This window comes from Salvia splendens, chromosome 17 (genome assembly GCF_004379255.2).
Source record: "Salvia splendens isolate huo1 chromosome 17, SspV2, whole genome shotgun sequence".
NCBI lineage: Eukaryota > Viridiplantae > Streptophyta > Magnoliopsida > Lamiales > Lamiaceae > Salvia > Salvia splendens.
This window is the reverse complement of record NC_056048.1, coordinates 5,099,357-5,124,021: the sequence shown is the minus strand read 5'-3', so window position 1 is coordinate 5,124,021 and position 24,665 is coordinate 5,099,357. Positions and strand designations below refer to the sequence as shown.

The following is a 24,665-nucleotide window of genomic DNA, read 5'->3' as shown; positions in this document are numbered from 1 at the left end:
CCCCTACTTCGGGAAAAAACCATCCAGCTCCTCAAGGAGTATAAAGACGTCTTTGCATGGTCTCCGTTGGACATGACCGGAGTGCCCCCCGAGGTAATCACTCATCGGTTAAATATTGATCCTTCAGTCCGGCCGATAAAACAGAAGCAAAGACTCTTTGCGGCAGAACGAAGTCAAGTCATCCATGACGAAGTCCGTCAATTATTGAAGGCGGATGTGTTATTCGAAGTGAAGTATCCTTCGTGGGTGGCCAATCCTGTCATGATCAAGAAAAAGGAAGGAGGATGGCGGATGTGCATAGATTTCACCGATCTAAATAAGCACTGTCCCAAAGATTGCTATCCCCTTCCGAACATAGATAAAAAAGTAGAAGCTTTGATAGGCTTTGAAATTTTTTATTTTCTTGATCTGTACAAAGGATACCATCAAGTTTTAATGGATGAGATTGACGCTTCAAAAACGGCCTTCATTACTGATTTCGGCATTTTCGCTTATAAAAAGATGCCATTCGGTTTAAAGAATGCCGGAGCCACTTATCAAAGGATGGTAGACAAGCTTTTTCGGCACCTGATTGGAAAGGAGGTCGAAGTGTATGTTGACGATATAGTCGTCAAAAGCAAAAGCACTTCGGAGTACGAACACAACCTCAAGTCCACTCTCAACGTGCTCAAGAAAGCCAACCTCAAACTTAATCCCCAAAAGTGTACCTTTTTGGTAGATTCGGGAAAGTTTCTGGGTTGTTGGGTTTCAAAGGACGGACTCAAGGCAAACCCCTCAAAAGTTCAAGTCGTTCAGAACATGGCAATGCCGAAGTCCATACATGACGTGCAAAGGCTAACCGGATGTCTAGCCGCACTGAATCGATTCCTTTCCCAAGCAGCCGAAAAAGCAACTGCCGTTCTTCAAGGTGTTGAAAAAGGCACCAAAGTTCGAGTGGGGAGCCGAGCAGAAAAAGGCCTTTGACGAGCTCAAAAGTTATCTAGCCGAGCTTCCTCTTCTCTCTGCTCCAACCGAAGCCGAAGTAATATTCTTATACTTAGCGGCATCGGATCAAACCATCAGCGCGGTGCTTGTACGAGAAGAAGGCCTAAAGCAGCTTCCCATCTATTTTACAAGCCGAGCATTAAGAGGTCCAGAAACCAGGTATCAACCTCTGGAAAAGATTGCTCTGGCATTAGTAAATGCAGCAAGGAGACTGCGGCCATACTTCTATGCTCACAAGGTATGCGTCTTAACTGATCTGCCACTTCGGCAAGTGTTGACCAAACCAGAAGCATCAGGCAGAATCGCCAAGTGGGCTATAGAGTTGGGAGAGCACACAATTGAATATCTACCTCGGAAAGCCATCAAGGGACAAGCCTTGGCAGATTTTCTTGCAGAGGCAAAGTTCGATCAAGCAATTCCTGTTATTGCCGAACAGAAGGATTCTGCCAATGCCGAACTAGCACAGCCCTTGGAATTCGAAGTAGAGCCGCCGGACTGCTGGAGCAGATTCGTAGATGGAGCTTCAAACAAGATGGGAAGTGGAGCTGGTATTTTACTTGTCGCTCCCGACGGACACGAGGTAACCTACTCACTTCGGTTCCTATTCCCCACTACTAATAATGAAGCCGAGTACGAAGCCCTCCTGGCCGGACTCCAGCTAGCGCAAAGTCTGCTCGTCAAATCTCTCAAAGTCCATTGTGATTCACAAGTCATAGTAAATCACATGTTGGGTACAAGTGAAGCTCGTGACGAGAGAATGAAGAAGTATTTGGACAAAGCGCAAAGCATCAGCCGAAGTTTCTCCTATTTTCGGATAATCCGCATTCCCAGAGCGGAAAATAGCCGAGCAGATACCTTAAGTAAGTTGGCCTCAGATCCGAGCTCAAAGGCGGAAGAATTAATGCATCGAAGCATTGATGAAGCCGAGGTACATTCAGTATCCAGCTCGCCGAACTGGATGACGCCGATCTTGCAGTATCTGGATCAAGGACAATTGCCCGAGGATAAGAGAGAAGCTCGGAAGATCACGTGCCGAGCACTTCGGTACGAACTTCATGAAGGAGTCCTCTTTAGAAAGTCTTACCTCCAGCCGTTATTGCGGTGCGTAGGACCAGAAGAGACGGACTACATCCTCAGAGAAGTTCATGAAGGATCGTGCGGTAGCCACATCGGAGCCAGAGCTTTAGCTAAAAAAGTTCTGAGATGGGGATATTATTGGCCAACCATGGTACAAGAGGCAGTGCAGCTCGTCAAGAAGTGTACGAAGTGCCAAATTCATGCAAATGTCCCAAGGATGCCGCAGACCGATCTATACACTATGCAAAGCCCTTGGCCTTTCATGCAATGGGGCATAGACATAGTGGGACCACTTCCTCAAGCTCCTCGGCAAATGAAATTCCTTATCGTTGCCGTGGACTACTTCACGAAGTGGGTGGAGGCTGAACCATTAGCTACGATAACGAGCTCAAAGGCATTGGACTTCGTCTGGAAGAACATAGTGTGCCGATTTGGCATACCTCACATCCTCATCTCGGATAATGGGACTCAGTTCACCGACAAGACGTTCAAGAATTGGTGCCAAGAGCTGAACATTCAACAGCGGTTCACTTCGGTCTCCCATCCCCAAGCAAACGGACAAACGGAAGTAACGAACCGGATTCTGGTGAAAGGGTTAAAAGCTCGGTTAGAACAAGCCAAAGGACAATGGGTAGAAAATCTCCCTCAAGTCCTATGGTCCTATCGAACTACACCCAAAACCTCCAACGGTGAAACTCCGTATAGTCTGGTGTACGGCACTGAAGCCGTAATTCCGGTGGAGATCGGCGTACCCAGTCCCCGATCTCTAAATTTCTCCTCAGAAATGAATGACGACGGACTGAGAGCAGAACTAGATCTCGCCGAAGAAAGAAGAGAATTGGCGTGCATAAAAGCAGCCAAGTATAAGGAGCAAGTAGCCCGGTATTATAACCAAAGGGTGAAAAAGCTTCAATTTCAAGTGGGAGATCTCGTCTTGAGAAACAACGAAGTAAGCCGAGCAGAAAAGCTGGGCAAACTCGAGCCCACATGGGAGGGTCCGTATCGGGTGTCAGAAGTCCTCGGCAAAGGGTCTTATAAATTGACTCACATGTCAGGAGAACAAGTACCCCGAACATGGCACGTCTCCAACCTCAAGAAGTTCCACTTGTAAGAGACAAAGTCCGGTCAGTCTGTCTTGTGTCTAGTTCGGTCATAGGGGTACATGTTTTTATTTGTTTGTTTTTACTTGTACCTTTTACTTGTCGTTTTATAAAAAGTTTAAAGTTTTTTTCTTTCATCTTTTTCATTTTTTTTCTATGTGTTTTGTCTCTATGTGCTTGTCGTCTCTTACAAATGGTACCAAGGTATATCGTTCTTTAAAGACTGATCCCCTTTTTAGATCGATTATTAAAGACTATTGTGAGTCCAAGCTTCTAAGGAGGATATAAGACCACAATTCAGCTTAACAAGCAGTCCGTCTGAAACGAACTGCAATAAGCCAACGATTGTGAGTCCAAGCTTCCAAGGAGGATACAAGACCGCAATTCAGCTTAACAAGCACTTCGTCTGAAACGAACTGCAATAAGCCAACGATTGTGAGTCCAAGCTTCTCAGGAAGATACAAGACCACAATTCGGCTTAAGAAATAAGCACTTCGTCTGAAACGAACTGCAATAAGGGAAAGTCCGATCCACGCGATAAACCTCGCCGAATTAGGACGACCAAGTTCGGTCAAAGAAGTTTACCTCATAAGACCGGGGACGACCACGTCTAGTCAAAGAGGTTTACTGCATAAGACCACTTCGGTTAACTGGGAAAGTCCGATCCACGCGATAAAACTCGCCGAATTAGGACAAGGGAAAGTTCGATCCCGGCGACAAATCGCCAAATTAGAACACAAACCAAGTCCGGTCAAAGATGTTTATTTCATCAGACCAAAGACGAGTCCGGTCAAAGATGTTTATTTCATCAGACCAAAGACGAGTCCGGTCAAAGATGTTTATTTCATCAGACCAAAGACGAGTCCGGTCAAAGATGTTTATTTCATCAGACCAAAGACGAGTCCGGTCAAAGATGTTTATTTCATCAGACCAAAGACGAGTCCGGTCAAAGATGTTTATTTCATCAGACCAAAGACGAGTCCGGTCAAAGAAGTTTACTTCATAAGACCAAGGACCAAGTCCGGTCAAAGAAGTTTACTTCATAAGACCGAGGACAAGTACGATGAAATTTTTTCGCTAAGCTGTAAATACAGTGTTAGAAGCGAAAACAAAATTTCATTTTTCAAATCTTGTTCGGCATACAACTCCGCTACCCTACAAAATGGCGTTACGCTATTACAAAGGACTATTCTACTGTCCAGGGTTGCTGAAGTTAAGCCACCTATCTGCAAAATCCTCTGGAAGCCGAGTTCGGTTGTTCCGAGCAGATGAAGAATAAGCAGGTCGACGAGATGCTATCCTCGACCCAACGCCTCTTCCCCGAGCCCGAGAAGTCCTAACACCTCGGCGATGAAGAGTCTCTGCAATAAGCATCTGCTGATCTTGCTCGCTCATAGTCACAACTCCTCGGCGAATTTCAGTCCGTCCCTGTCTTGACGATTCCGGTTGCTCCTGAGCCCGTTCTCGTCTTGACGTTTCCGGCTGTTCCGGAGTTCGTTGTTGACTGGGAGTAGGATTTTGAACAAGGGAACCAGAGGTTTGATCTGGAGTGCGAGCATCTGTTGGCACGATATGCCGAAGGAATCTTTCTATGGAGGGGCGCCGAGAAAGAACAATGTTGTACCGAGAAGCCCAGCGCCGCAATGATTTCACAACTTGTTGGCAAGCCGAGCTCTCCAGCGCATTGTTCCTCCGGAGTACATGATATTCCTCCCACAGTTCGTCAACTCGACTCTGAACATCTGATATGGTCACTCCCCCGCGCACACGGATGTAATCCTCGTACGCAGTCCTCTCAGCAATGGTCGTATTCAGCTCGGCCTCCAGATCCTTCTTATCGGACTCTAAGTCCTTATTATCGGCCTCCAGCTTCACTAAACGAGCCAGAAGCTCGTCATTCTTCGTCTGATCGGCTATAGCTCTTTTCTCAGCTTCGTCTAAAGCCGAAGAGTACAGCCGTTTCCAGTGAAGTATCTCCATCTCCTTGAGTACAAAGCAGCTATATTAGTTCGGCAGCTGTACCGAGCAGATAGTAAAATACAACAGGAATAAAGGCGAGTACGAAAAGCTATACGAAGACAAGTGTAGAGAATTTTTCATTCACAAGGAAAATTTTTACACTAGGAGGGCTTCAAGGCCATTTTACAAGGAAGAAACTAGACTAAGAGAAGGGAGACGAAATCATACTCCACCAGCTTCGTCTCCGGCTCCTTGGTCTGGTTCAGCTTCTTTCTCCTGAGCTACCTCAGCCTCGGCCTCGCCTCCTGCCGGCCTCGCCTCCGCCTCCTGATCGGCTTCCTTCTCCGGATGCCCGGCCCGCTCGACTTCGGCCTCCAGCTCCAGCGGCTCGGCCTCACCCTCTCCGTTGTAAGTCGAAGCGGGTGAAACGGGTCCCACGGAGGCAAAGATAGCCTCCAGGTTCTCGTCCCGATCAGCTCGACAACTCCGGACTCGGTCTGCAGAAAGCAGGACCGAGGATGAAGCGAGCTCCTCAAGGAGCGGCAGATTCTGAAGCCGAGCTGCTATCTCTCGGCTGTACAGAGGCAGCACGACGTCGGCCCCCTGCTCGCCCTTATCGGTAATTAGCCTTACCAGACTACCGACAAAGGCCGAGAACTGGCTGCTCAAAAAGAGTTTCTCCGTGTAAACACGGAAAGCCTCCCCCTGGGCAGCCACGGCGGCAGCATCCCTCCGTTTCGTCTGCTCTCGCTGGATGACGAGCTGGTTTTTGGCAAACTGAGCTTCATCCTGGGCCGAAATCCTAGCAGCTCTGGCTTTCTCAAAGTTAGCCTCAGCCTGTTCGGCCCGATGACAAGCAGCCGCCAACTTCCTCTGCATCTCAGCATAGTCATTGGACGCTTTGGAGAGTTCGACGGCGACGAGCTTGGAGAGCATATCGTTCCTCTGAAAATGGATAAAGAAAAAAGTCAACAAAGGGGCCACAAAAAATACAGGAAAAAAGCAAGGCCAGAAAATCAAGAAGAGAATTCACCTCGGCGAAGTCCGTGGGCCATAAAAACGGCTCACAGATATGTTCCGAAGGAGGCGCCAAGACCACATCTTTCTCTGGCGCTCTCGGGGGCTTCTGGGCCTTCCCCTTCCCCTTTGCCGAAGTCGACTCCGGCTTCTTCGGATCCGAAGAGGTTTTTTGCCTTTTCGGAGTCCTCTCGGCATCAGACGCCGAGCTGGTGGTTTTCGGCCTCTCCGGCTCCTTGGACTCCGAAGATTTGCGGCTAGCCTTATTCAGCATGTACACTGCCAAAAAGCAAGAAAGCAAAGTCAGATTTTCTTCGTTAAAGCAGTAGAGCATAAAGATAAAGAGAAATCCTCACCCTCGGCCTCTTCGTCCGAAGACGAGATGTCGAACACGACGTCGCCCTTGACGAGCTCAGACTCCGTGTATTGTTTCCTAACTATGGGAATCTTGTTGAGCTCGCCATCGAGCTCGTCCAACGGTTCAGGCCGAGGATGACGGATAACGGACTCCGGCCCTCTCCAGGGAAAACTAGGAGCCGCGGTCCTATCATAGTAGAAGAAGCGATTTTGCCACTTCGGCCACTTCGTTTTACAAAAGGCCCTAAAGGGCTGTAAAGGGATCAAGTAAAACCAAGACCCCTTCCTCTTAAATTGAATGAATTTAAGGATCGCCTTCAAAGACAAATCCCTTCCTAACCTACGGAGTTCGGCAGCGAAGGCCGACAAGTGCCTCCAAGAGTTCGGAGTCACTTGGCCTAAAGGAAGCTGAAAAAAATCTAGTAAATCTATAAAGGCAGAAGGGAGGGGGAAACGAAGCCCGCATTCTAAGCAGGCCTCGTACACGGTGGCGTACCCCTCCGGCGGGGAGTCAGCCCTATGATCACCGTCAGGTACCACCGCCTTCCCCCCAGGAAAAAAGTATTTTTCGGGTAGGGATATCACAGTATCCTTACTCAAAATACTATGGAAATACTCTACGGTCTTCTCCCCGGACTCTTTCCGGCCAGAAGACCCCTTATCCCCTTTCCTACCGCTACCCGACTCCGAAGAAGAAGAAGACATTTTTCTTACTTTTTGAAGGTGAAGAAAGTCTGAAGAAGCTCTTGAAAGCGGAAGAAAATTTCTCGAGAAAGAGAGAGTATAGAAGACGCAACAGCAAAGGTGTTCAAATGAGGAAGAAAGAGCATATTTATCAGATTCGGGAAAGATTTCGAGATCGTTGCGCCGTTTCGAATCCCACCTTTTCAGGATTCAACGGCCGGATTTTACTGTCGCATTTAATGCAGGCACGCGCAAGGCACGTCCCCTGACGTCAGCCTCCCCCTTACCATTATCCAGAATGCCGAAGTGACTCACCTCGCCGAAGTGATTCACTTCGCTTTTCGGGGGGGGTAGTGATGGGGTACGAACTAAACCCTAATGGCAAGCCCAATAACAGTGACGGCCCATCAGCCCAGAGCCCAAGAAAGAGTATCTGTTCGGCACCAAAGAGTTCGGCACGACCAAAGAGTTCGGACTCAGCCTACAGCTCGGTAAAAGCCGACCAGTCAAGCTCTCCTCTCAGATCGGCAAGAGCTGATCGGTAAAGTCCAGCAGTTCGGTCTCAGCATTCGACCGAACTAGGAGTTAGTGGACTCATGAAAGGCCTCCACGACCTCCGCTATACCCACGATCTATTTAGTGGTACGAAGCAGTTATTGAGCAGTTATTGCTCACCCACGATCTTGTTAGTGGGGCTGCAAACCACGACCTTAGTTCAATGTATAAATAGAACTTAGATCAGATAGAAAAGGGTTAAGCTCTCTAGAGATAAAATACCATATAGCAAGTCTGTGTTGTAAGCTGTAATCCCAGATCAAGCAATACAATCTTGCCCTCCCTTCTTCCCGTGGACGTAGATTTACTTCAGTAAATCGAACCACGTAAATTCTTTGTGTCGTAATCTTCATTCTCTACCAGCATTTACTAACATCAGAAATTCGCGGATCCATCACACAATGATCGTAATTAAGCAGAATATTTAAAATAGTATATTTTGTATACCTTTACACATCCTATATATAGACACACATTTCCAATACTTTTAATACACAAACATAAATTTAAAAAAACCTTGACAATTAATAGTCTAAAAAATGAATTGTTTCTCCGGCAGCAAGCGCCACTACAAAAAGATAGCGCTGCAGCCGCGTCAGCCACCGCCACCACCATCCATGGCGCCTCCACCTGAGCCACCGTAACACGGCCATCGCCTCAACCAACTGTACCGTTTGATTGGGCGCCGTATCGTCGCTATTAGCATTATGACCACTCCTGTGCGTGGTTGGGATAGCTCTCGGCTTTTGTGGTTGCGCTGTTGGTTACCTCTTATTTGTTGGCGGAGGGAGGTGTGTGTTGGTCGTGGTTATGTCATTTGCTTCTTTTGTGTCTTTGATTTTTTACTTAGATGCGCGTCTAGCTAGTTCAGATATTGTTATGTTGGTGATTTTTTTTTATTTTTAGTTGGATTGAACTTTCTACTTTTAATGCTCACAGTCTCTTGTGATTGGATTGAACTTAGTAATCCCACCTTCAGTAAATAAAAACACATACTATACTATTTGGTTCACATGTTTGATTTTGATTTTTGGAATCGTATTTTTTTCCGTGTTAGTATTGCGTGATTGAATTGGTCCATATTACTAACAGATTTGTAGAATGTTGGTTCATTTATTGGTTTATTAATTAGCAAATTAGGTGATTGGCGATTTTTAGTAGGCAATTCCTCATCCATTTAAAACTTCAATTTGAAATTAGAATCCACATTATCATGCATGTCCTATCGTTCTCTTACCCATCCCAACTTTCACCAACACAAGAAAGACATGTCATAATACTTTTCTCAAATCACACATGCATCACGTCATGTGTAAAAAGAAGGAAAATAAATAAATGGAAATGAAATTTCATTTTTCGCAAAAGACAAAAATTCACGTCTTTTCGTTTCGATACGACGAGTAATTAATGTGGCCGTCGTTAGGAAAACGTGCCTGATGCGATGTGGTTCTTATCCAACTTTTCATCTTGATTTGATGTCAAAAGTGTATTTGATACGTGGTCTATTTTTTCGTGTAGGTATCGGGAGTGCAAAAAGTGGTGATCGAGCAAGACCCGGAGGACAGAAGACGGGCTGTCCCGGTGCTGCCCGGCACTCGGCACGGCTGTCCGGCGCGAGTCCGTCCTGGCACGACTCTTGTGAAGTTGAACCGTCGTTCGTAGAACGCGAACCGTCATTTGGAAAACGTGCTTGATGTGATGCGGTTCTTTTTTTTTCTCCCTTTTTTTTCGGGGTGTTACACATTATATTTGTCGAGTTATTAGTTTTTAACTTTTTATTGGGTCACCCTAGCCCGTTCATTTAAGAATTTCTGGCTAGCCCATTCTTCAATCAGATTATTTATCTTATAGGCAAAATATTATATATTCATATCGCGTATTAATTTAAGAAATCTAGATTACTTACTTGCACTAGGCCCATAAAATCTATACCTTCCTTTATTCAATAGTCCAATTAATTAAAGTATCAATATAACTAAAGATCGAATTATATCATTACTTAAAAATAGTTACAAACATCAACTAATTGATTACACAACCCTTCAATATTACAATTAGGTTAAGAACATCGTTTATAACTACTTATGTACATATATTTATTTTTAAGACGTACATACACTTTCTAAAATTGTTGATGCTCGTCCATATTACACTATTAGTATTCTCCTACATTTTCAAATTATTAATATGACCAAACTATTAAACTTCTACCCCTAACTCAAAGTCATAAACTCAAACTCCCTTATAAATATTTTCGAACTGATATTCTCATATATATTTAAATAATTTATTATTAAGTCGTTTTCTATACTTTTAAAAAAAATGAATTCTAATATGTTTTCTTCTCATCGACATAACAAAATCAAGAACCAAATTTTCCACCATAATCACCAATATCGTGACATTTTACCCTCATACATAACTAAACTCATTAACAAAAAATCACACCCAAAATTCGATCAAAACAAACCCAAGATCCACATATGATATATCCATATCAATTATCAATACACAAAACCCTCTCTATAACTTAAATACAAACCACCAAAACTCCAAAAACATAAACCAAAAAATAAAAATGATTCTTTTCGGCAGAGCGGCGCTCTAGACACGAGGCTTCGACCTCCCATGATCCCCCGACGCCGGAGCCGGAGATGCAGCTGGTGCGGCACTACGACTACCCCCCTGCGCCGGTGACGGAGCAGCAGCTGGTGCCGTGCTACCACTATCCCCCTTCCACAACGCCGGAGCCATACCGCCGGAGTATATCGCCGGCGCCGGAGCCGGAGGATCTGTACTACCGCCCAGCACTTATAGTGTTAATTATTCAGTAGGCTTTTAATTTTTTTTGATATTTTTTCCAATTTGTCCAAACATACATAACACCACATTTGATTCGCATCATGAATCTATTTTTAACATTTATAAACTTGTTACACTAGTAAATTGTGAAAATCTTCTTATCATACACGTCATCGTATAACTATTTACAGAATGTTTTAAATTTTAAGTTGACGGCATGTGTAAAAAACTAATGAAATATAATTTTTTTTACTAACTTATCTAATTAATTTTGGGATGAATCCAATGCTGTGCATATTTTGATTACATATCAAAAATTTAAAATAAATATTGCTTAAATGAGTGGATATATTTAGCACGAAAAACACAAGTGGTTGATTTACTTTTCAATTAGAATTAATAATTAAAAATCTCTGTGTCAACATATTAAAGTTCTCTTTTGACTAAACAAATATTCTAAGAAATTGTTTTAGTGTGTAAAGAAAGCAAAACGGATGACATATTCTACATCCCACATAACACACATTGCTATATTTATCTCGAACACTAATATATCATTTAAAAAATCATCATTCCCATCGACATAACTAAATCATGACAACCAAACAATTGTTACCGCAATCATTAAAAAAGTTACATTATATCCCATCCTCATAACTAAAAATTCGATTACAAAATCACATTTCATATAATTCGATCCCCCTATACTTAACCCTCTATATAATACATGCAAGAACTAACAATCAAATATACCAAGCCACAAAAATGGGTTTATTTGGCAAAAAGAAAAGCAAGAGATTTTCTACTCTATTTCAATCCAACTTCTTTAATTTCACATCACCATTTCCGTTCTACAATGAAAATTAACACCTTTTTAACTCTAAACATATATAACAACACATAAAATGAACGAGAACAAGGATAGGAAATTTGATTCGCATCATTAATCTATTTTGAACATTTATAAAATTTTTATACAAATTAATTGTGAATATCTTCTTGTCATTATGAGAAATTTTAAAACAAAATAACTAGTTCAATTTATTAAATTGAGGGTATTATGCATATAGAATTATGTATAGAAAATAATTGAAATATAAAATATTTTACTATCAAATCTAATAAATTTCGGAATAAATCCAATGATATGCATATTTTAATAGCATATCCAAAATTTAAATAAATATTACATAAATGATTAGAAAAATTTAGTATTGTAAAATTAAATTTCTCTAATAAATTTGATAGTATCCAAAATTTAATTAGAATAATCAAATTTAATTTTTGCTATATTTTGAAAGGTTTTTTTAAATCCCTTTTTTCATTTTGTATGATATTTATAAAATGTATAAATAATGTAAAAATACTAGTACATTTTTTAGAACTAACATTTTTTCATCAAAGTAGAATATTCTAGTCAATAGGACATATTGATGTACCTCCTGTCCTCAAAATTAATACTAGTTCTATATATTAGTAAAACTTAATGATATAATATTAATAATTAACAGATATTATACTGCAATAATATTTAAGAAAGAACTAAAAAAACTCTGCCCGCAAATTAAAGTCCTCTTTTAACTCAGCATATGTCTTAAGAACCCAATCTCTCTGTGTTTTTATGTTAAACTTTTTGTGAGCAATATTAACTCTATGATAAAATTAACATAATTATATTGGGCGATTAGGAATCTCTTTGTGAAATCACATAAATCCTATTTATATAAGGCAAGTCATAAAATCTTATAAATAGAACACCAATTCCATAGGAGAGCCCAAATTCGAGGTGGTGTGCATTTGGTGTGAAAATAAACGACAGTCGAAATTTGCTAGAGAGATAAAATAGAGAGGTGGTGTGAATTTGCTGGAGAGAAGTGGTGTGCAGTTTTATACAGAAAGAAACAATTTCATGTGCAGTGTTACAACTATAATTCATGGAAAAAGTAAATTGTAGTATGCTTTTATTTTTTTGGTGTGTAATCTCTGGCATGCTTATTATTCTTTTGGTTCAAAGTTAGAATATGATCTCCAAAGACTCAATCCATCAAAGAATGAAGCAAGATTTCTTTAAATACCTACCATCAGAGATCCTCACTGATATCTTGTTGAGACTCCCTCTCGAATACATTGCAACTTGCAAATGTGTTTGCAAACCGTGGCTCAATCTCATTGATAGTAACTATTTTTTCAAGTCCCATTTTTCTAAATCCCCTCCTACCCTAGTAGTCTCGATACCTGGTACTAATGCAAATTGGTTCAATCTTTTCAAATTGGAAGAGAAGCCCAAGCGCAAGCCGAATCCAATCACAAAGTTTGATTTCCCCCAAGCAACAACAATACAAGGTTCTTCCAATGGTTTGCTTCTTCTGAAAAATCCTTTTTGTGATCATCTTTATGTATGTAATCCTATCACCCGTGAATTTGTTGAGCTTCGTGGCCGTCTTACTCGCCCTCGAGAAGATTGTTATGGAATTGGAGTGAGCAAAATTAGCGGACAACATAAGGTTGTATATCTTAACCCTAACTACGACGGATGCCATGTATACACTCTTGAATCGGTATCGTCGTGGAGACGCGTTAAAGGTGTTATCCCCTCGTTTGATCGTTGTTACAACTCCGTTGCTGCATTTGTTAGTGGCAATCTCCACTGGTTTGTTTCAAATGGAAGCGAGACTCCTTATATTTGCTGCTTTGATCTTGAGAAAGAATGTTTTAGCACATTCTCTCCCCCCACTTGAATGTCTCAAGAGAACTATCTCTGTCAATGGAATGTTGTATACTTTGGGGGACCAAAATATGAATGTGACAATGATCATGTGATCTGGTTATTGAAGGAATATGAAGAAGTCGAGAAATGTTGGTGCAAGGTACATGTCTACATTAGGCAAGCACCTCTTTTAAGGGTCCTCATCAAACATCCTTATTATGGTCATGGTTTACACAAACGTCTTCAGCCTATCAATGTTTACGAGAATGGAGACATGTTGACGTTATGGAATGTGGAGCACTTTCTATACTACTCTAACAAGAAGAAAAGTCTTACAAAAATTGGTTTGTTTGGTAAGATGGATGATGATTCTTTGTGTATTAATTCCATTATTCTCACTCAAAAGACACTATGGTATGAAGAATGTAATATCATTTTAGTTTGTATTTTTTTAAATCCTCGTTGTAATTTACTTATGCTGACTTTTTTATTTATTTAATTATTATTAATAGATTGTTTAGTTAAAAAACCATTTTCTTTATTTAGTTTATATAGGGGTTGTAGCTTTGTTTATATATTTATTTTTCTTCATTGTCATTTTAGTTTACACTATATCCTAATCTTTCTGTCATTGGGGTTGTAATTTAATTACTGTATTTGTTTTCATTTGTCCATTAGTAATTGTGGTGGTCTATATATTATAAATTTATTACCAAAACTGGCGTTAAGTTACTGCTATTTGTATTTTGTAAACTTAGTTAGACTAGTTAACTCTGCTATTTGTATTTTGTAAACTTAGTTAGACTAGTTAACTCGTAGTAAGTAATACTTCAAAACACTATCTTGACGCCAAGACTAAGCCTAAATTCAAATTTGAGGCTAATGGTTACCAAACAATGATAGATGTATCAAATGGGTCAGTAGATAATATTTTAAAATGAGTTTATTAGACATGATACATTATACAGTACTTTAAATGGTGTTGTGTACTAAATGGGCTTTCATTAGTGCCACTAAAAAGGTTTTCTATTCTAATTAGTGTGACCTATTATTATGATTGAGGCCCATAGCTATAGCTTATATAGAGCTATGCAACCAAAATCTGTTGTTGCTACATTTACACTCTATTAATAATTAGACTGAACTACATAAAATGTCTCTGACGTTTCCATTTGTTTTACTTCAGATCCCTGACTTAAAAAATATCGTCATAAGTCTCTGGCCTTTAACATAATCACATATCAGGTTTTTTCGGACTAAAAGGCCCTTTAGCCCTAAAAGGGCATTATGGGCATATCACACGGACTTCTGCAGTGGCGATTTGACGGGTGTGCGTCAGCGGCTGCCACTTATACCAGACTCCATTTGTAATTTAACAAATACATTTCAAAATTTTCACTTTGCAGTCGTGTCCCATCTTCTTTTTTATTTATAACATTGTATTTTAATTAATTAAAACAACATACTCCTAGAAAATATAGTCAATACATATAAGAATCATCCAATGTAGTTTTTGAAGTATGGGGTAGTTTTAATATCACCAATTAATTTGGATATATTCTTCAATATTTAAAAAAGGACATGGGTATGGTATTTATACTAATTAATATGGTATTTATAGTCCAGGTACGTAACAATCCATTTCTAGTGATTTTTAATGTTTTTTCCCACAAATTAATGAACATTTACTTACTGTTTAAATGACCAATCAATTTGGTGCAGGCAGTCACATTTAATATCGTTTGCCTTTTTTATTTTCTTTATCCCATTTAATTAATAAAGTGCTTAGTCACCTATAATCAACGAGATAATATGGGATAAAAACTGTTTGAAAATATAAACCGTAAATTTGTAATTTTGTAAAATTGAATGATAACAATAATAATAATGAAAAATTAATGGAATTATTTTATATTCAAAGTAGTTAGGTGTGGCCGTGTGGATAAATTATCTGAGCATGATTTATGGTTGCCCGCAATATACCAATTCTCCCTAAAACTATTGGCCACATCACTTCCGAGGCCAAATACTGTTTACTGTTTTCTCCCTAAAATTATTGATTTACTGTTTCCGAGGGAATAAGCAACGTAATATTCAGCACTTCTACTACTCCTACTTTATTCGGGTGTGACGAGTCGATAGGATACAATTTAATTTTTTAAGTAAATGAATGAGTGATATAAACTCTTTTTTACGAGTAAAATTGTGGAGTAATTTAAAACAATTCATAATGAATGAGGAATTAATTTTTTCACTTTAATAATGGGTAAAGTATATTTCATAAAAAATCTCATAAATATATTTAAAAAATCTCATAATGAAAAGTGAATTGAGTAGAGGTAATGGGCTAACGTCAGTCCTTTCTGCATTTTTGGACTTGCAAATAATAACAAACAATTTCCATAACAAAAAGCTGGGGTCTCTAATTAGGAGAACAAATTCCAACAACATTAAAGAACATCATATAGTGTCGTAGCCTATAGATCTCAACAAATAATAGTACTGCCTCTTTCGAGAAGCTACTGCCTAAAATTCATATATATTTATGATTCTTTTATTAGATAACAGACTATTGATTTGACAAAAGTGTAGAATAGGCATGCTAAATGTCTACAAAAGTGCAGAGTAGGCTGGCAAGGGTTGGTAATTTATCTTAAATGCCCTGCATGGCATAAGGGTATTATAGTCCGAAAAATGGCTACAAATATACGATACGTGATTATGTTAAAGGCTAGAGACTTGTGGCGATATTTTTAAAAGTCATGGGTCTGGAGTGAAATAAATAAAAACGTCAGGGACATTTTATGTAGTTCACTCTAATAATTAAACAAAACAATTAAAATATATTAATACAAATATAGTCATTTCTTGTTGATAGTTGATACTGTCCATTAGAGGCCCATTTTTCTAACACAGTGATCAAATGAAAAAAAAACGAAGAAAAGAGAACTGTATTAAAAAGAATTACGAATAGTTATTTAAATCTAAAATAGTCAAATTATGATTAATTCTATAAGATTTGAAAACGTATTATTAAATTATTATGTTTCAATTTTTAAATTTCTCAAATCAATGTTTGAATTTCGAATCCAATAAGATTCACCAAAATTTGACCGAATTTGATTATAAGGATTATTTTAGAAGTACTCCGTATTTATCTTTATTTAAAACGGAAAGAGCCAAAGAGGGCGAAATTAGTGTTCCTTTCGATAGCTAATCTTTAGGGCATGTTCAAGGTCCTAGATATGGGAAGAGCATGATAAATTCTGATCCATAATTTTAAATGACTAAAAACTGTATGGCCCAGGAATGAGAGAGTCATTTCATGTGTTTGAGTTCCAAGAATTGGGCCGTCCACTCCATATTTTCGGATTTTTTATTAATTAATTGACTAATGCAGATTTACAAATAGACAAAAATGCCCTTTCAAAATTTTTGGCAATTACGACACATCCCGCCAAGTATTACCGCGAGGCAATTGTACTGATTTGAATTATTTCGGATGAAATAAAATTGGGGAAGGCAGACACATATTCACTCACCCATTTGAAGATAGTCACAAATTCCTTCACCCAGAAGAAGACATGGAATCGAGCCTCTTGCTGAATAGAGGTAGGAACCACACAATCCAGCGCTTGACCATATTATTGAAAAGGTCTTCAATTGAATCGTTGTATTGGCTCATGTTTTGGTTGATGATTGTTGTGTGCATTTGGGTCTGATTCCTAAAACCCACAAATCTTATGTTAGCATTAGGTTCGATTGATACATATTTGGGCGACGTGGTGATTTATCGAGAGCTGGATGTTTACTTTTGGTTAAACGATGAGATTTTTGTATCTATCTATTTTGTATAGGATATACTACATTATTTATCGAGAGTTCCATAATGTATACAACTTTCTTTGTGAAGTCCAGCTCTCAAAATTATGCAAAAACTGACTTCCTCTACGTGTGCGAATTGTAGGTGATAAGGCAAAAGGGAAACGACCATGGAGCAATCGTTCAAGTAGCCTGGGATCTGACAGTCGGTTTTACAGTTTACAAACATTGAATCAGCTGTTTTTCAAGGCATTCGAGTAGAATATGTATTCCAATGTCTGAATTTTATGTGTTTTGTTGGTTTATTCAGTGCTTGCTGGCTCCTCCCGGCAGAAGTTTCGCAAAGGGGACCGTTCTCGTCGAATGTGGACCCAAAGGGAAGAAGAAATACTTGCGGCAACGCTGCTCGAACTTGTGGCACGGGGCTGGAAATCCGACAATGGTTTCCGGGCTGGGTACCAAACTAAATGTGAAGATGCAATCCGTGCAGAGTTTCCCAATAGCGACTTGAAAGGTACCCCTCACATAACATCCAAAATCTAATCTTGGAAGAAGAGTTACGGATGTTTGTTAAACATTTTGGCGAGAAGTGGGGTTGGGTTTAGTCCAGATGGTGATTATAAGATAGATTGCAGCGATGATCAATGGGACCAAATTGTTTCGGTATGGAGATTTTTTTTAGGCATCTGCCATTGCTATTTCTTTCATATATATCCCACGTCCTCTACTTCTGCTACTAATTTGATTGTCAACCACCTAGACTGATAAAGACGCCAAGCTTATGCCTCGAAGTCGTGGCCTCTTTGGGAAACCTGGAAGTTAATCTTCGGCAAAGACCGAGCATCTGGTAGAGGGTCAGAGGATTTAGAGGCCGCCGCAACTCGAATGCGTTCCCAACTGGCCGGTGGTAGTCAATGCAATGAGAACGATTACTACCCTTCGTTTGAAAACTTTATTGATCCAAATAGTCCTATGGCTGGTAACACTGATGTGAACGATACTAGCTCGGGCAATGGCGGCAAAGAAGCGTCGATCAACAAAACAAGTTCTGGCAGCCGCAAGAAGGAGTCAAGTGATGCAGTTCTCATGGAGTTCCTGGGGAACCTTCATGCCGAAACAAACGCGCGTCTGGAGATGATTTCTGCACGAATTGGCTATGACTTTGACATGGGGAAAGCAAGGCAGGACGTCTTTGAAAAGCTTGGGATGGTGGAGGGCCTAACTCTTCCCCAGCGCTACCTTTTGTGCAACATTCTAGGCGACAAACCTCAGCGCCTCGAAGTGTTTATGGGGATGCAAGCCAATGCTCGACTTGGCTATGTTCTATGCCTCATTGATGAATACCGCAAGGAAGGTTAACAGGATATGTGTGTTTGGTAATTAGTATGCTTTATTACTCACTAACACGTTGATGTGGGTACCATCAAGGGCACCTAGACATCCCTAAGAAAGTCAACCAAATCACACAGCTTAGGAAGTGTTAGTGCACTTTATAAAATGACGAATGCATTCAATTTAAAAGATATAACAAATGATAACCATTACCAATTGAGGTTAGGAGTTTTACCTTAAAACATCTCCAACGGTGGTCCGTGCAATCATCGGGGACAGGTATGGGCTTCGCTAGGAGGACAGAGTGTAAATTGACTACAGCACATAAAACTCTATGCACATAATAAGAAATAGTGCCACCCGAACGCCAGAAACTAAACCCCAAACTACGGTTTTTCCTATGGTGCGCTAAGACTGACACAAATATAGCTACGTGTTCTTCCACCCCAACGCATTTTCCCATCTTCAGACCCCCACGCTCACTGAGTATACGACATAGTCGACCGAACGTGTTACGGTCCATACGCAGATTGGAGACGCAATCTGCATTTGACACATGCAGTAGGCGATTCAAGCGCTGCAACTGTACTGGGATCTTGTTCAATACGCTTAACCGATGAGCATGCTCAACAATCCTCCATTTTTTCCGTGTAGAACGTGTGCGCAGATATCGATGAATAAGAGTCGTCGTCTCAACTCGATATAGCAACATAATATTCTCGAGCATCAGGCACAAACGAGCGTGATTTGTATGACGTGTTGGCATAATTATTTCTGCGTTGGTCGACTAAATAACAACTATACCGAGCAGGGTATAATCAACATTACACACAATGTAACAAGCTTCATCATTTTCAAACAACTGAGCAACGTAAAGTCAGATACAGATACTACACACAAAGTGATAAATAATATTCTTATGATCGAAAACCCCCAAAAATTTGGGCTTGACGGAAAACAGTTGCAAGTAAAGATACAATGAAACATCTTTTCAAATTTGCACACGGCATAGAAATGCAATTAGGCCATGCTTTTTACCTGGGGATTAAGTCAGTCAAAGCTCGCTTCGAAAGATAGGTGATGTAAATTCGCTTCTGGAGATGAGACGAGGCGGACTGCGGCTGAGCTTGTCTGATGAATTTGAGCCGTTAGAGTCACAAGTGTGTAGTCCCTTCTTGCGCTTTGCTCACGAAATTGTAGAAGATTCTACTCATCCGGTATCGAAATCCAATTGCTGAACAAACCTCACTCACTACCGTTGATTGACTGCTTCAGATCAATAAGATCAGAATACGTATTAGGGAGTGCTCAATTAGTCGACAGCTATGAGCTAAAAATCTTTACCGTAGCGAGATCAGGCACGTCACTGGTGTTGGAGAAGCGGGTAGTGAGGAATTTAGGGCTCTTGTGATTCTCCGTCGATTTTGGGGAAATGAAAAATGGGGGAGTGGGTAATAAGCCCGTTTTGGGGTGTGAGAATTTTGTCAAAGGGGTATATTTGGGATTTTGTGTTCATTTATCGGTGCATTGAATGAGGCAGAATTTAAAAACCACCAAAATTTCCTGATTTGTTTTGTGCATATAACATATTGAAACAGTGCACAAAATCTTGAAACTTGAACACTGTATTAAGCCTAGAATTGAAGGCATTTCTTGCCATTTGAAGGAACTTGAACATGCCCTTAGTTAATTTCGATTAAAATACTAATATATAAATTCATAAATCTTCGGAAACCCTTCTTCTTCTTCTTCTTCTTCTTCTTCGTCGCCCTCTCTCTCTACTGCCAGCGCTCGCGCCTCTTCGAGATCCTCATCCACCGCCGCGCCTCCATCGACGTCGTCCAAGCCCTAGATTCCGTCGCCGGAGCTGCGGAGGATTTTCGGATTTCGAAATCCGTTTATTTCTCGTTGCTCTTTGCGGCTAATCGATTTGCTTCCAGGTACGGCGACAATCTATTACGATTTACCCGCGAATTTCTATGAATTTTGATGTGATTTAATTTGATTTGATTGGTAGGAAGTGATCCGTAAAGTTAGTTTTTTTAATTAACTGCGGCGTGATTAATTCGTTGTTAATGTGTTTAGGGCTGTTGTAGGTGAGATTGGGGATGGCAGCGGCGTTAGTAGCTCAGCAACTTGTTACTGCTAGTGTTGTAAGTTTTTTTTTTGTTGAGGATTTTTTATTATTTTGTTGTTGTTGCTAATTCGGCTCTTTGGTGTGAGCTAGGTTGGGAACGCATTTGTGACACAGTATTATCACATTCTGCATCTATCGCCGGGGCATGTTCATCGATTTTATCAGGACATAAGTATGCTTGGTCGACAAGAGGAGGATGGCACCATGACCATCACCACCACTATGGAAGTAATTCCACTCTCCCTCTACTGCATAATGTTTGAGATTGGAGCTCACGAATTTGTTCTTGAAATGAGAAAATAAGTCGATGTGACTATCGATTTTGCAACAGAAAGTTTGTTTTTTTAAACTTTTGTATTGATTGTTCAAGCCATTAGGCAAACAAAAGGTCTTATCTTATGTTTGTTTTTGTTTTTCGACGAAGTTCACTCCATTTGTTCTTGATTGTCATAAATAATTGTAATTTAATGCGTGTTTCTAAATCGATTAGTAAATGTTGATTGTTGATAAAATGTTCTCTGTTGTGCTGCTATGATGTGATTGCACAGGCCATTAATGCGAAGATTCTTTCCCTGCACAATGATAAGTTGAAAGCAGAGATTAAATCAGTTGATTCTCAAGAGTCCTTTAGTGGTGGAGTTCATGTTCTTGTGACCGGCTGTATGAGGGAGACCGACAACTCATGCTACAATTTTGCGCAGTCATTTTTCCTTGCCCCACAGGACAAGGGTTACTTTGTTTTAAATGATACGTTTCGGTATTTGGATAGTGTCCCTGCAAACCCAGCCGTGGTCAATGACATTGTGGTGCCTGCCTCTCCTGAGCTAGGTAACCTATATATACCTCTCTACTTTTATACTGGTCCTATTGATTGCCGATTGTGAAGTGATAAAATCGTACTCTTTTTAGTATATGCCGTCCCAGCAACAGTTGTGGAGAATCATGTCCCTGTCAACGAGGATAGCGCACCCCCTGTGGAAGAAGCTGTGGCAGGAGAAGTTTACAGTCCATCTGAGAGTAATGGTGTGGCTATTGTTGTTGTGGCTGAGGTCGTTGATGAAGCTGAAGATGATAAGCAAAAGATTGTTGAATCTAGTGCCAAAATTGAGGAATTGCCAAAGAAATCTTATGCTTCTATTGTAAGTAGGACACAAGTCATGAAGTTGAGATATTTATCTTTTGTCTCATAGTTTTGTGGTTATTATGAACAAAGTTCTGACTGAACTGTGTGCATGGTTTGTTTAGACTTTACGAAACTCTTTCTCGTTTCAAATGTTTATATCCATTAATATACGTAATGTGCAGGTGATGCATCTCAAGGGAAATGTTGCATCTTCCCCACCTCCACAAGTGACTCATCGGAAAGCTCCACCCAAGATTGTAGAGCCAGTGCATCCACCTTCTGCCCCAGCAACTGATGGACCTATTTCTGGTTCAGAAGTTGTTGATAATGGAAACAACCCAGATGGTGAAGGCATTATATTCTAACTTCCATTTTCCGTTATGAGAACAGGTTGTCGAGGGTTGTATCATGTTTTCTTCTATTTTTCTAATACACCCTTCTTTATTTATGCAGCTGATGGTTACTCAATATACATAAAGGGTCTCCCTATGAATGCTACCGAGAGCTTACTTGAGGAAGTATTCAAGAAATTCGGTACTATCAAGCCCGATGGAATTCAAGTTAGGAGCAACAGAGTATGTTTATTTCCGACTACTGTTTTCGATTAATTGTGGCACATCACATGCAAGGGATCTTTACTGTGGGTGTCAATCTTTATAGATACAAAAAAATAACACTCCTAACTATTCTTGCTGCAGCAACAAGCCTTTTGTTTTGGCTTTGTGGATTTTGAGGATGCAAGTTCAGTACAAAAAGCTCTCGAGGTATGCATTTTATGCTCACATGCAACATGAAGCTTTTAAAAAAATTCTGTGTCTAGTCTAGATCAAATATGTAGTTCTATTTTCTTAGAAGCAAGCTATCCACTACTTAGAATTTGATGTTGGCTAATCTTTCCCTAGCGATCTAATTCATTATTGATGGCCCTCTCTTGATTGGCCACCATGCACAATGTTTAAGTTCAACTTATGTGTTTACATTTATGTAATATGTAGTATAATAATTTTCTGCATATGTTGTCTCAACTGCTTCACCTGTGGAGACATGGCTTATATGATCGACGAATCTTACTTTGTCTTTTCTGACCCAAGTTCATATGTAGAACTTATTCATTTCTGTATAATACTTCTTCACACATAGTATATCACCTTATTCACTGAAATAAGTCCGTATGGAGAACGTTATTCATTTACGGTGCTTCTTAATCATCTATGAAAGAATCAGTTTCCATGTATATGGAGCTCTCTCAACACGAAGCTGGTGGCTAATCTCTGAGTTTGATTCATAGTTTTTACATGAACTCAACGTTTCAGGCTTCTCCCGTGACAATTGGTACACGCCAAGCATTTGTTGAGGAGAAGAGGTCTACTAACAATCGAGGAAATTCCAAGGGGAGATTTCAACCAGGAAGGGGTTCTGGTGGATTCAGAAGTGAAGGAGTAAGAGGACGTGGGAACTACGGAGGTGGGAGGGGATACGGGAGGGGTGATTTCAATGGAAGGGGTGGTGAGTTTGGCGGCAGGGGTGGCAGGCTCTCAAATCGCGATGGATATCAGTGGTCTGAAAACATGAGCAACAATGGTGGCAGTCGCATGAACCGCGCTGGTGGCTTCCCAAATGGCAACACAAAGACTGTCGCTGTCGCTCCTCAGGTTTCTGCTACTGCTTGAGCAATGAAGGTAGGTAGTCAGTGTGTGGCTTCAACTAGGTGGATTTATTTTAGTTTCTATTTAAATCTGTAGGGAAATTTTGTCGAACAGCTTAGTCCGTATTACCGGTTTTGTTCACAGTTTTCCCATTCTTGGGTACAGTTTTCTATAAGTAGGCTGAGGTTTAGTTTTTTTATTTTTTGAATTATAGCATATTGGCTGATGAAAAATTAAAATATTTTGTACTGGGCTCATTTCTTGGAATGAAATTCAGTTTCCCATTTTATTTGTTGCTTATCACAATGGTGTTTTAATCATATAATCTAATTTTTTCACTGTGTTTCATTTTGGAATATAACAAAAACTTTAGTACTATCAATTTTGCTGATGCTCTTTACTTTTTCTAACAATGCATGTTTTTTCAGGGTAATACTTGAAAATTATGAAATGGAAAGAAACAGAACTATATAATACTATGAATAAATTGGCACTTGTGATGATTTTTTTTGTATTATGTAGAAGAAAAATATGTTAATATTATTAGTGTCTTGGCAATAAAATTTGAACACCCCAATAACATTGACATGTTATCCTTTTAGAATAGGTAAAAAAAGGCTCACATTCAAGAACTTTTTTTCCTAAAACCACACCAATTTCGAATGTGGCACTAATACTCCTTCCATTTTATTGCAAGTGAGTCATATATTGATTTTAGGCGTTCGTATTTGAATCATTTTCCCCTTTATTGCAAAAAACAACTTACTTTATTTTAAATTCTATTTAATTCAATCAATATCAATTACTCAATTTCCTGAATCAAAAGAAACACACAAGTTCAATGAAATTGAAGAAGTAGTAATAACTAGATCATCTTAATCTCCTATGACAATAATATTCCATCCGTCATAAAATAAGTTAACACATTGATGAATCCGCGAATTATTGATGATGATGAATGCTCGTAAAAATAAATTACGACACGGAAATTTTACGTGGTTCGATTTACTGAGGTAAATCTACGTCCACGGGGAGAAATGGGGGCAGGTTTGTATTGCTTGATCTGCAAATTACAGCTTACAACACAGACTTGCTATATGATTTTTTCTCTAGAGAGATTCTAACCTCCTCATATCAGATCTAAGTTCTATTTATATATGGAACTAAGATCGTGGCTTGCATCTCCACCCTAAGTCGTGGATGTCGTGTAGGTCATGGCCTAAGATCGTGGATGTAGCGTAGGTCATGGCCTACGATCGTGGCCTGAGTTGACACCACGTGGTAGTGGGTGCGTTGGACATCCTGTATGGGTCCACTAACTCCTTGTTCGGTCGAATACTGAGACCGAACTGCTTTGGTTGCC

At 40.0% G+C, this 24,665-nt stretch overlaps 1 protein-coding gene and 1 long non-coding RNA gene across 3 annotated transcripts; one reads left to right on the top strand and one right to left on the bottom strand.

The window, feature by feature from the left end:
- Window positions 1-18,452: 18,452 nt before the first annotated feature.
- On the bottom strand, window positions 18,453-19,893 carry LOC121773338. Its single transcript, XR_006044742.1, has 4 exons — window positions 19,741-19,893; window positions 19,435-19,662; window positions 18,632-19,194; window positions 18,453-18,507 (listed from the first exon to the last, which is right to left on the bottom strand). It is a non-coding gene; the product is annotated as an uncharacterized LOC121773338 (long non-coding RNA).
- Window positions 19,894-20,023: 130 nt separating this feature from the next.
- Window positions 20,024-23,591, top strand: LOC121773337 (nuclear transport factor 2-like). 2 transcript variants are annotated; one of them, XM_042170165.1, is made up of 9 exons: window positions 20,024-20,336; window positions 20,482-20,549; window positions 20,624-20,761; window positions 21,082-21,361; window positions 21,443-21,672; window positions 21,839-22,001; window positions 22,110-22,231; window positions 22,355-22,420; window positions 22,970-23,591. In XM_042170165.1, the coding sequence occupies exons 2-9, from the start codon at window positions 20,505-20,507 to the stop codon at window positions 23,324-23,326; spliced, it is 1,401 nt and encodes a 466-aa protein (XP_042026099.1). In that variant the 5' UTR covers window positions 20,024-20,336; window positions 20,482-20,504; the 3' UTR covers window positions 23,327-23,591. The 2 variants fall into 2 exon arrangements, with proteins under 2 accessions (XP_042026099.1, XP_042026098.1); XM_042170164.1 differs by having other exon boundaries at window positions 21,839-22,007.
- Window positions 23,592-24,665: the final 1,074 nt, after the last annotated feature.

Coding starts and splice junctions, on each gene's coding strand:
- LOC121773337 (XM_042170164.1), top strand. CDS start 20,505: ATGGCAGCGGCGTTAGTAGCTCAGCAACTTGTTACTGCTAGTGTT. Junction 20,550..20,623: donor AACTTGTTACTGCTAGTGTT/GTAAGTTTTTTT, acceptor GGTGTGAGCTAG/GTTGGGAACGCATTTGTGAC. Junction 21,673..21,838: donor AGAAATCTTATGCTTCTATT/GTAAGTAGGACA, acceptor CGTAATGTGCAG/GTGATGCATCTCAAGGGAAA.